The 13360-nt window shown below is 41.5% G+C and overlaps 1 protein-coding gene across 3 annotated transcripts in view; it reads right to left on the bottom strand.

Moving 5' to 3' along the window:
* The window catches only part of CHL1 (cell adhesion molecule L1 like), a 449119-nt gene that overhangs the window by 122828 nt on the left and 312931 nt on the right, over nt 1-13360 (bottom strand). For all 3 annotated transcript variants that reach the window (XM_086939199.1, XM_086939197.1, XM_086939198.1), the window contains 3 exons: nt 10232-10363; nt 5673-5816; nt 1816-1927 (listed from right to left, as the gene is read on the bottom strand). In XM_086939199.1, coding sequence (XP_086795325.1) covers nt 1816-1927; nt 5673-5816; nt 10232-10363 — 388 coding nt within the window. The remainder of the gene's footprint in view (nt 1-1815; nt 1928-5672; nt 5817-10231; nt 10364-13360) is intronic.

The following is a 13360-nucleotide window of genomic DNA, read 5'->3' as shown; positions in this document are numbered from 1 at the left end:
TTGCCTTGCCACTTAAGCTAGCTTAATAAAAATTTCAATATAATGACCTTGGGCCCGATTCACAGAACTAACTTATGACAAAATCCTAAACTTACTACTTTTGGTATTCACAGAAGGCATTTAGTAGTCTTAAATTAGGATTTTATCTTAAATTAGGATTTTGTCCTAAATTCAGGATTTTGTCCTAAATTAGGATTTGTCTCAAGTTAGGATTTTGTCTTAAATTAGGATTTTGTCTTAAATAAAACTTAAGTTTAAATTAAGTTTGTCTTACGTTTAATTTAAGACAAAATCCTAACATAGGACAAAATGCTAACTTAAGTCAAAATCCTAATTTCAGACAAAATCCTAATTTAGGACACAATCCTAATTTAAGACAAAATCCTAATTTAGGACAAAATGCTAACTTAAGACAAAATCCAAACTTAAGACTACTAAATGCCTTCTGTGAATACCAAAAGAATAAGTTTAGGATTTTGTTGTAAATTAGTTCTGTGAATAGGCCCCTTAGAAGTGATCTCTATGTACCCTGTGCACCTGCAAGCCCCTCCTTTGACCAGCCACTTAGAGCTTGATCCACACAGGCTTTTAGCTAAATGGTAAGACATCTGCTTCCTTAGGAATACTCATTGGTTTACAGCACATTTCTTTTATGAAATTCACAAAACATCCCTTTAGTATTCAAACCTACAAACGTTGTAAAGTTCAGAACTATAATATTGACCTGACTGTGGAGAATTTATGAATGCAGATTTTCAACAAAGATAATAGGTTCTGCATTCATACATCTGACGCAAATTTATATTTGCAAACCTTTTGTTTTTCCTGGGGAAAGTTTCTCCCAGTTGAGAATATAATTTACTTTAAACTCCTGTTAAATTTGTGGGTGTTTCTTATGCGTTCAGTCCAGGGAGGAAAATGTCCATGAGCCTGATTCACAAAGGGCCTCTGCACTCATTCCAGAGCCCCCACAGCCGTAGGGGAGTCTCTTCAATCAGGACGGAATCTCCGCAATGAGAATTGTCATTGAGGACATTCCGCCCCCGACTGCAGGCCTCCGTCACGAGTACTGAGGCCCTTTGTGAATAAGGCCCAATGCGTTTCCAGGATGGAAAATAACATGTATTCTTGTGAGTGGATGGTTAACTGTAACAAGTCTGCGTGTGCTGACCTTCTTTTGGATCAAACGCATGATGAAATGTTCACAGACCTGCTCCTAACCCTAAATTTGAGAATGTGGAAATTGAACCATTCTGGTAGAAAATGTATACTTTTCTAAATCAACCCTGCATACATAAGCCCCACAAATCCTAATTCTATGAACTAGGACTGGAATTTCACCAGAGACATCCCCTTGCAGGTGGATGCAGAGAGAGACTGCACTCACTTGCAAGGGGATGTCTGGGTGGGTCTGTGGGCTGCCTTTAGGAGGTGCACTGAAAGCGCACCTCCCTTTTTGAAGCACACTTCAAGTGTGGTTCCTAAAGACATATTTGCTTCTGCGCCCATGTTGGTAATAAGGCGCGAGTGCAGAGACAAAGAGATTCCCTCATTTACACATGGCCACGTCCTCATGCAAATGAGGGAACACCCTCTAATGATAGTTCTGGAACTACATGTCGGCCAGTGCTATCTGTATCACAAAAGGAGCCACACAAGCATCCGGGCCCCCCTCTGCAATACCAAAGTACCCTGGGGTGCACAAAGAACGCATAAATGCCTGCTGCACCCCCGAGACACTTCTTTAATGTGGGCCCAGGACTACAAAGAACAACCAAAATGCAATCATTATCAAATCTCATTGCAAGAACTTACCAGGATATGACTGCATTGGGGTAGGAAAACACATCACAGCTCAGGAAAGTGCTTGTTTTGGACACAGCAACATATTCTCTACTGTCGGATGTGAGCAGCAGTGGAGCGATGTCTACAAAGTAAAACAACAATGGTTTATTGCACACTCAGAAATTGAAAATAATAGGATCTTAGGTAGGTTTTCTCTTATATGATGGTTTTATTTTAAACAATCTCTTATTATCAAACAACAAAATACAACAAAATTACACCTACAGCTGCATAATGGGCACCTATGTACAAAATTAATTTAGATTAGCATTATTACAAATATTATAATTATTATAATTGTTGATTTAGCAAAATGGTTAAAACATGGCTATGTCCCCTTTGGGTATATCCTTCTGAACTTAGGTGTGTTCTTAGCTATTCACATAAAATCCCCAAAAATTCAGCTTGTGCCTATCTAAATCCCATTACCCTCAACATGTGCGGATATGTGTAATTAAGTAATCCCGATAGGACTGGGTCTTCTGAAAACCAGTAGCGTTGGCCCATGTTTGATTCAAGATGATGCCTTATCTCTTTTGGTAGAGCAATGCGAAGGGCCTACTTCTGGCTAATTTACGGTTGGAAGCAGTTTTTTCATCTATTTTCTGTTTTGCACTTTTACTGACAGTAAATCAGAACATTTGCTGCTACTGCTATTCTGGACACAAAAGGTTGTTACTGCTATTCTGGTCAGGGTCGAGTTTGTTGCTTTCAAATGTGGCCTGGGGCAGCGCAGACTCTGATTGACAGAGAGCCTGCCTCTGCTCATTGGCTACAGTTGAAGATGTGAGCAGCCTAGCAAACACACCCATCACTTCCTTCATTGGGCCGAGAGCAGAGGAGCATGATGGGCTGAACAGTTTCGCTTTCAATTTACTGTGTACTGCTTTTACCGGTGACAGCAAACCTGCATTTAAAGAAGTGCTTTCTTTTCCTACACTTCACATAAAAAAGAGGCAGGGTTTAAAAAGATCAGAGGCGAGACTGCAACACGCGCTGAAGTGGGGAGAGAGGCACGCAAGGGAGTCAGCCGGAAGACACACGCACACACATGGGGAGTGTTTAAGGCACACTGAAAATCATCCACAGGGATCTACGATCTGGCTACAAAACATTGCCAAAGTCAATAGCTCTCACAAGCAAGACTTTGGTTTTGGCAATGCTTGTTTATATAATGCTTTTATATAATGTAACTAGCAGCCCGTCCTGATGTTGTCCGGGTATGAATTGCTGCCGGCCAGTAGTATATTGTTTTGTAGGATTTCGTTTTGATAGCATTTCTTATCTGTGACAGGCCTGTGAAACGCTCTGATTCACAGTGCACTGCTGATGCACTTAAGAGTGCGCGTTCAGTAGTGTGTGAACTCGAGTTTCCCTACTTTATTTTTCCTTTCAATATTATATAGCGCGAACTCGACAACATGGCATGAGCACAATTTACATTACAGAAGAACACATTCATTTGTGGTAGGCACGTGGAGACAAAGCGATTTGCCTGGAATCACAGGATGTTGAGCTGATGCTGAGATTCGAACGTAGCTCCCCAGCTCTAAAGTTCGCAATTCTAGAACTTGTGGCGGGAGGTGTGTCTAAAAGTGTATGTCGGTGCTGGCCATCAATGAGAGAGACCTGTGCATTTTTCAAATCGGTGGTGAAAAAACATGAGTATGTTGCTGGAGAGATGTGGGCCGCTGTGCCTTACCGGGGGGAGGGTAAACACCCATTATTCCGCAACTTCTTTCCGCATACCATCACTCCGCATACTTTCATTACGAAAGTACCATGACTCCGCAATGCCATTATAACGCATGGCATTACATTTTATATGCTTTTACCACGCATACATTTACAACGAAATTCGTTGTAAATGCATGAATGGTAAAAGCATGTTTTTTTTAATGTTTGGATAAGGTAAGTATGGGTATATGTTTTGGGGTACTGAGGTATATGTTTTGGGGTGTTTGGGTATTTTAAGGGTTCAGATATAGTTTTGGTTTATGGGGTACAGGGGTTGTTTTAGGATTTAGGGAAAGGTATGGGTTTTGGGGTATAGGGGTATTTTTAGGGTTCAGTGGTAGGTTTGGGTTTTGGGGTACAGGGGTATTTTAAGGGTTCAGGGCTAGGTGTGGGTTTTGGGGTACAGGGGTATTTTTAGGGTTCAGGGCTAGGTTTGGGCGTTGGGGTACAGGGTTTTTTAGGGTTCAGGGGTAGGTTTGGGTTTTGGGGTACAGGGTTATTTTTATGGTTCAAGGCTAGGTTTGGGGTTTGGAGTACAGGGGTATTTTTAGGGTTCAAGGGTAGGTTTGGGTTTTGGGGTACAGAGTTTTTTAGGGTTCAGGGGTAGGTTTGGGTTTTGAGGTACAGGGTTATTTTTAGGGTTCAGGGCTAGGTTTGGGTTTTGGGGTACAGGGGTATTTTTAGGGTTCAGGGGTAGGTTTGTGTTTTGAGGTACAGGGGTATTTATAGGGTTCAGGGCTAGGCTTAGGTTTTGGGTTACAGGGGTATTTTTAGGGTTTAGGGATATGTTTGGGTTTTGGGGTACAGGGTATATTTATAGGGTTAAGATGGGTTAGTGTTTAAGTGTGTTGGGGTATTTTAAGGAGTAAGGGTGGTTTATGATTATGGGGTGCAGGGCTATTTAAAGGGAGCAGGGTGGACACCCGGAGCTGGAATGCACAGAACCTGGAAAGAAAAAACAATGAAATATTGAGCACAACGCTCGCTTTTTTTTTCCGTAATCCTGCGCCCCGCATATGCCCACGCCCCCAGCACACGCCCACAGCACACGATATGAGACGTGGCATGAAGGGCGGAACGTACCACACGCCCCCAGCGTTTGTCACACCCCCAGCATACGCCCACACCACAACGCAGACACGCCCACAAGGGACTACTTTGCTGGCATGGTTCTTTTACCTTTTAAATGTATATGGTGGGCGTCTGCATAGCCCATGTCCTTCTGCTGCAACTTCCCTTTCCAATGCTGTATTGGGTGTTGTGATTGGTGCTGTGGTTCCTGAGATTACCCGCCTCAAAGGTTTGGGCTCTCTCTTTATTATGTTAGTATGGATAAAAGACTGACTTGAAATTTGAGAACTAGTACAGTCGTCCTTCCTCATGTGGATGACGCTACTTCTTTCTGTTCCCATCCAATAGAGAAAAATAAACTCTTCTTTCCGTCTTGAACATTTTAAAAATTTGCATTTTCTGGCCAGAACACAGAGGTTCATGACTGAACAAGATATTAGGAACGTACAGGGGGAGTAGTTAGGTCTCTCTGTGGCCATGTCATGTATTTCTACATGTGGATTACTGTCGCTGTATGTCCAGCAATGCATCTTTCTTTGTATATATGTCTACTAGTTTATGAATTATGATTTGTATTTATACATTCACATTCTAAAAAATATATGCAGCTGAATGACGAAGATCACAGCAAGACAACACAATTCAACTTTTAGGATCATAATAAATTATATGAATATTCCATGTGAAGGACATCTTGGGTGTGAGATTATCAATTTTAGAGAAGCTAGTTCAGCATTTGTAGATGGCACAGTTTGAATGTGTTTATAAAACTGGTTAGGCTCAGTGGCGTTGCAAGGTCAGGTGGTACCCGGTGCGGAAAATGACAAAATTGCACAAATATGTGTTTATAACACATATTTTTTCCATTTTTCACCCCCCTCAGTGATGACACCCGGGGAGGCTTGAACCCACCGCACCCCCTTTCTACGCCACTGGTAAAGGTACAGTGATTTCAGAGTGTGTGCCCTCACCACACACTCTCTGAAAAAGACTGCACAGCACTGGAAGGGTTTGCTTACTCAAGACGTTGATGTTGGCACTGGCGAGGATAGTCCCATGCTTGTTGGAGGCTTCACACTGGTACACAGCGCTGTCCTTTACCTGCAGGTTGGTGATGCTGACCTCTCCTGGCAGCACCCGGTGATTAGGCGGTAGGTCCACCTCTGAAAGACAGAACAAGTAGTCAGAGGAGGAAAGATCAGAGAGCAGCAAATAATGTAAGGTGGACCATTTAATGCAGCAATCTATCAATTGTGTATCGCTCTGAGAGAACCCGATCATGATCGCGACAGGTGTGCAAACAGGCCCCCACAGCCCTTGCCTTGCCGGGGGGCCAACCCCCCCCCCATCTAAGGCTCCCAATCAGCCAAAGGCCTATAAATATAAGTGATCTATAAGAGTTTGTTAGGTCCCTCATCACATTCTGCAGGGTTAGCTCATCATTTTGTGTTATGCCACTGGTGCATGCTTTGGAAAGTATGCAGTAAAAGTTTCTGGCAGTTTCTTGGATGGATAAATATTAGGAAAGTAAAATGCTGTGGCACACAGGAAACTAATCCTGGCAACAGTGTGTCACATGGTGGTATTTATGTTTAAAATTTAAATTGACAGAATTTCTGCTTGCCTTGTTCCCCCCAAACCCTACCTTTGCAGTAGTGAGAAATCTGTTTGTTCTAGTAAAAAAACATTTTTTTCTTAAACTTATGCAATTCTGGCTTCAGCTTAGTTGTATATTGGCTCTGAACGCCCCGTTTATGGTCTCTTGTTTGTTTTTTTCCACTGCTTAATATGGATATTTGCTAAAATGAAAGTGTTCTTGGCAACCCATTGTACACTTACAACATTTAAGGCATCATTATGATGGCGGGCGGACAGAGGTGCGGCGGACCCACGAGGCAAATTAGGATGCACCCGCCACATTGGTGGGCGCATTCTTGCCTTTAACATTGTCGCTGGCGGTGTTGTAAACAGCACCCGCCGCAATGTTAAAGGTGCATGTTGTGCATTGTAATGCACAACGAGACAGGCACTGCAAAGTACCTGCCACCTTGTGTATGACATTGAAGGAGGGTATCACAGGTACCCCCCAGTGCAGCCACCTACCCCCCACCGCCCGGGGGGCCCCCAACGGGCCCACAAAGTCAACCTCTGCGTGCAGTTGCATGGCGGAGTCTCCGCCATGGAAACACATGCCCCGCACACATCCTAATATGGATGGCAATGCCTGCAAGGCACTGCCCATTAAATCAATGGGGTATTGCCCATAGAATCAAAGGACCTGGGTGTAAATGGGTATAAAGAAAAACAATGGTCCTTGACTATCAATCAAAGAGAATTCTTAACTGAAATTATTTTCTAATTAGAAATGCGATTAAATCTGCATGCTTTAATTCAAGCAAATGGGAGATATATATTCAATTTCACACTGGTTTTATACACGTTAAATGCAAGACAAAGGTAGTACCCAAGATTGAAAAAAAAGGATTGTGACCACACTTTGGATATTTGTTCTTAACCAAATTTACACATTTATTTACAGTTTCTTAAAACAATCCTTTTTTTTCAATCTTGGGTACTACCTTTGTCTTGCATTTAACGTGTATAAAACCAGTGTGAAATTGAATATATATCTCCCATTTGCTTGAATTAAAGCATGCAGATTTAATCGCATTTCTAATTAGAAAAGAATTTCAGTTAAGAATTCTCTTTGATTGATAGTCAAGGACCATTGTTTTTCTTTATATCCAAGGCACTGCCACCATATTGTGGGCCTTTTCTGCCCGGCAGGCAATTGTGATGCTTGCCTGGTGGTGGACGGTCTTTCCGTCCATCGTGGTACCCACCGCCATGGTACTATGGCGGGGGTAATTGGCGTTCGGGCGGGGAGTTATGGCGTGGTGATCGCCACCGCCGGTCGGGTGGTGGTAATCCGTACTCCATCATAATAACTCCCTTAGTGAGTTGGTGGGGTCTGGTGAAATCTCAGGAAACATTTAAAACTAATACTAGCCCCAAAATGCACTTTCCCAATTATTTCATAGTAGCACTGATGTAAGTAGATGTATCAGAAAGAAAGAGTGCTATAAAGTTATATGTTTGCATGGTACAGTTGTGTATCCACATGTAAGCTATAGACCAGTGAAACTCCAAGTATGATCCAAGGCCATTTTCGGACCCCCTTGCCCTTCCCATCCGGACCCCCTAGTGAACAGCAGAAAGGGCTGCTGTTTACCTGCTGAACACTAATATTCAGAAACATTTTTAAATAAAGGGGCAATCATTTATTTGCAGGTTAACTGAAGGTATGAAGTAATTAAGGTGGTGTCTTGCACCACTTGACTTTGTGAACTCCTTTATTTTTAAGGACATCTTGCAACAAATATGTAAAAATAGGATTATGTTTCTTCAAAATCTAAAAAAGTGAATTTCATTATTGCAAAATCATTTTACCATACCAGTGCATTGAGATGTATTTTTGAGTGATAGTTTTCAAACATGAATTTAGAAACATTCATGCTTCCCCAGCTTACCGTGACAAGAATGCCGATAGTGAACTAAGAGGCAAGTCAATTGTCATGTGCACCCTCTGATGGGCCTAGGTTTTTAATATATGTGGACAACATTATAATCAAAACACAGGAGAAGGGTTTGTACAGCGCACATTCTGAACTCATGTATTTTGAAGTCCTCATATGCCATAAAAAGAAAAAGGTGGCAAAGTGGGAAGCAAATGCCTCTGATTACACAGTTTGGTCAAAGCCAGGATTTATCCCAGTTTTTCTGGTTTCATATCGTGCAATTCAGCCACTAGATGTACATGCTTCATTCCCCTATGACCACCTTACACAATCCCAGACCCACCCATATCCCCTACCACCACCCAGCTGATATCAGTACGACACCACAGACCATACTTTGTGCCCCCTAGGCAAATGTTTGGGAGTACCTTTGCCATAGACCATGGCATTTACATATATGGGTAACTACAAGCTTAATCAAGTCATTAATTTGCACATGTCGAACGGAAATACGGTGCCTGCTTTAATAATTTTTCAAGCAATGCAGTAACCAATTTGCTATGCTGCATTGTGCACACGGGAAAATACAACACAAAGGCATATCTATTATGATTGGACTGTTGCTGCTGTCATTCCCTCTTAAAGGCTGTCTTTCGAAAGGCACAGCCTCGCAGAGGTCAGTGTGCTATGTCTAGCATAGGATATGTACTGGAAGAATGCAAATTAAATTGTCTAGACAAACATAGAAGGATCTTAAGCACCGAATGTGTGCTGTGCACTTCATCATGCATGCAGTGCTTTATTTCTTTGAAAAATGCGAACATTTGTTTCCTTGTTAGCACTTGCTTCAAGGAGGCGTTCGTTTTTGGTGCAGAGCCCGGTCTAGCTATCTTAGTAGCAAAACCCATGGGTATTTACACTGATAAACCTAAGTAACAACCCACTAATGCCCTCTTGACAAGAGGCAAGATAAAGCAATGCAAAGCTATTTTTGCACTGAGAAATGATGGAAAGCATATACCATGCACCATTTAGCATCACTTTGTGCTGGAGCAGGGCGTTAGTAAATCTAGGGCTAAATATTGTGCAATTACAAATATATTCATGAATAAGCAAGGCATCATAATGCTTAGACATGTAACAATTAAGCCATGCCATGGACGTATACAGTATGCTTATTTTTGAAATTACATAGATGTGTCTGAGATTAACCCTGCTTTCTTAGACTCAGGTCACACAAGTCTGTGGAGGAAGCTACTCTTAGAACACTAGATATGTGCTGGGAACTCAGATTAAACTGAAGGAGTTTCAGAGCTCATAGATACTAGTTCTGCTTCTTGGATCCTCACCCTCTAATTTGGTGGACACCTTCCCTGCCTTTTTTTTGAGTAACTTTTCAAAAGTTTTCCTTTTAAGACTGCTGTGTCTGTGCTCTTGTTGCCTGGTCGAAATAATGAAATCTCTTAATTTTACCATGAGAGCCCACTCTTCCAAGAATTGGTTAATGTTTTTTCTCTACTCATCTCCCTGCAGATAGGTGTAGTCTCTCACTGCACCCGCCTGCAAGAAGATCTCTCTTCCCTCTTGAAAGTGCGAATGAGCTTGTCAGGGCCAGACTGGGAACCCAAAGCAGCATCGCTGCTAAACCAGCCCCCGGTAACAAAACGCACCACCACCTCCCCAAAGCCGGCCCACAACCTTCCAGCGTCCAAATACCGGATGACCGCTAAGGCGGGTATGGTCTTGTGGGTTGCCACCGACACTGTGAAACATGGAGCAGCTTTGAAGCAGCTGCTCCATTTCTCCCTTGAAATCGCTGCCCCAAGGACAGAGCTAGTTTGGGGCTGATCAGCGAAGCACATTATTTCTAATATGGCGCACTGTCCCTTTTTGCTCACAGCACACCTTGTGAAAGGTACACCATGGCGCTGACAGAGAAAGTGCACCCTATACATAATAAGACCCCTGGTGTCATGATATAACTACATCAAGCACACATGCCATCATGCACACCACCATCTTCAATCAAATCCAATATAGATCAGATTGCTTGCACTTACCATCGATAGGGATTCCATTTACTTTCCACCTGACCTCAGGTTCTGGCCACCCAGTAGATTCACATAACAGTATAGCTTTGGACCCCACGCTGTAGACATTGCTCTGTGGCTCCTTCTTCCATTGAGGTGGGGCTAGGAAGAGGCAAAACAATTTTTAAAAAACAAAAAAATCATGGTATTACATTTTTTAAGACATTGCCCAACCTCCCTTACTCTTCTTGATTCTGAGATTTGTGTCCCAATCTCTTTGAATTTGATGAAAGTTTTAAATGGTAGTTAAAATGCCTCCAATCAGTTTTAGATGTGTCAAAATGCATCTTTTGCACAACATCTTATGGGTGACCGACTGTTTGTACTTCGTAGCAATACGCTGTGATATTTTGTCTGTTTTTCTAAAATGAACATTGATTAAATATGGAAACAAAAATTTTTTGCATGCTATGGGTCATTACAGGAAAGAGAATCTCTCTGCGTGTACCTACACATTTGCAGGTAAGTTACACCTTACCTAAGGTGAATTTGTTCTATTGAAGTGTGCCGTGGTTTCAAGAAAATTGGTGGCAGTAGAGGTTATCCATCATATGATTTGGGGTGGACTGGGCGTAACAAAGCCCGACCCACAGCGTTTCTCAACTAGATTGTAGATAACACCAAAGCGTGTGCAGCCCAGTGCTTAATCATTGGGTAGGGAAAATAAGCCTTGAATAATTGTCAATTAATGAATAAGTCTTTAACTGAATTTGTCTGCAGTGTTACATTAATCGTCATGAATCTAAATGAATTTACTGTATACACAGCCATGCTAATTATGGACATTGGCTTTGTATGACAATATCTTTTTTAATAAAACATGAAACCCATACTTCGCATAGACAGCAATTGGCTTATCAATACCCCCACTTTGGACTTCATATTTTGGGGTGCTCTAGACCATCCCACAATTCGATTGGTTGTGGTTGCTCACTATACTCTCTTTTCACTCTACAGGTAATATGGCTGTGGCCTGATGTAGCACCCAGATATACATAGGCTCTCTAGCAAAATATGTTTTGTTCTTTTCTACATTACCTTATACTTGTTTGGTTGTGTGGTCAACTCATGCCACTGCTACCAATTGTAAAGCATGTACCTAGACATGCTAAAATGCATTCCTTATAATCTCACTTAGATTAAACCGGTTTGATATCTTTTTGTAACAAAATACCAACTGCCTTTTAATGTATTTAAGTTCACAATACATATTCTGCATTTATTCTTCATTTCTTCAAATTTGATATCCCTTTCATAAGAAAGTACAAGACACCAAGAATGTAGGCAGTGTATGGGATGGATGATAGTGTGACCATGTATTATAAGGAATAAAATACCCTCTACCTTAAATTAAAAGGATATTGTAAGTCACCTCAGTGTTCCATGACTTTATAAAGGATCTGGGCCTTTGACCTCTTTCCTATATAAGGTTATGGAACTCCTCAGTGACTTGCAATATCCGTATAATAAACAGCAGGGAATAGTTTATCGTATATGTCCCCACACAGTCGAAACTATGTAGATCCATTTATGTACGATCTTGAGTTGAGTCTACTAGTGTTTGAAGCCATGGCTTTTCAGGAAAGATGGAGAACCGTTCAAATTACCAAGTGACTGTGTAAAGCTGTCTGTCTTTAAAATCTGGCTTAATGATATGGGGACCTAACCAACAGAAGAATAGAAGAGGCAAGGACACAACAGTTTTCACCACCCATTCCCCCGCAAGTGTAGCCAACGACAGTACTGACAAAATTACTAGCCATCATACTCCTACAAGTGTGACAATTATGACTATTCCAGGTCTCCAAAAGCTATAATAATGGCTTGGGGGCAGGTAACAGTCATTTTTAATGTTTATTAAAATAGTAATTGACTGTTGTTGTGGTCATCTCTAAACTATCCATCTTTTGACAGACTGTCACAAGTGCCAGTGTGACAATTATGCACCAATGCTGAGCACCGGCAACCACTGTCTCAAATTAAACATGTGCTAGGATGATTCCTTTCCCATTACAGAGAACAGATACTATTTTAATAAATGTATTGGAAATTGCAACAGGCACTCTTAATAATACTCATTTCTCACATGGACAGGAACATTGATTTCAGGTTGTGTTGCTTGCATGAGTGAATACATGTGACAAGTGAGCCCCACTCTGCAAATGCAGGTGCAAATGTTTCTATAAGTTGTTTTACAAAAATGCTTACATATTATATACAGTTATTTCCCTTTTATGAAGGTTAGATCCATTGCCAAATATATTTTGAGATGCTTTGTTGTCTCTCATATTTTTATATATTTGAGACAGAGGGTATGAATGTGTGTTTGGCTTGGATGTGCCTAGAGGTCTTGTGTTGGATCAGGTTTGTGATAACCTTCCATCGAAGGATGCTACAGACCCTACCACTCGCTTCACCCTGGCTCGTTGTGATAGCTCTGCTACTAAAAACCGTGATCGATGTGCTCACTAAGGGAGAGAAGCCTCGCATTGTGAGGAATTAGTCATTTTATAACTGCTTAGATGATTAGAAATCTTAAAAATTGCCTTACTAATGAAGCCCATATTGCAGTTTTTGAGGGAATCTTGTTGGAAATCCCAGAATGAAATCCTGTGCAATTACCCATACTACAGGGTGTGATCATTAATAGTGTGAGTCCATCCACTAACATATTTTGAGGGATAGCCAGTTACTTTTCCCTATTCACTTTCCCCCAACATACTGTAATCCCCATTTGGTAGACTCATCTCTTTCTGTCAAGGTGGGATTACAACAGGATTCTGGGTGAACCCCTCACTGTTAATCCTAGAGATGACCCTTCCATGTTGTTCTTTTTCAAAAGTTACTTTGAGGTGTAAGCCACACATACATTTTTAAAATGGAAAGCAAAACTACAGATTTAGGGCCATATGTACAAAAACATTTTCCCATATACACAGAATAGGTAAAACCCTTTGATACATCTGGCCCTGAGTTGTGCTCTTACATACTATACACCTGCTCGGAGAACAATGTTGCTGGAGCGACTCTGTGAACCAGAAAATGTGGATGAAGGGAAATCAACTAATGGTATAGTCCATACACCTTGCATTGGTCTAT

Source organism: Lissotriton vulgaris, chromosome 9 (genome assembly GCF_964263255.1).
Source record: "Lissotriton vulgaris chromosome 9, aLisVul1.2, whole genome shotgun sequence".
NCBI lineage: Eukaryota > Metazoa > Chordata > Amphibia > Caudata > Salamandridae > Lissotriton > Lissotriton vulgaris.
This window is presented reverse-complemented; position numbering and strand designations above follow the sequence as displayed.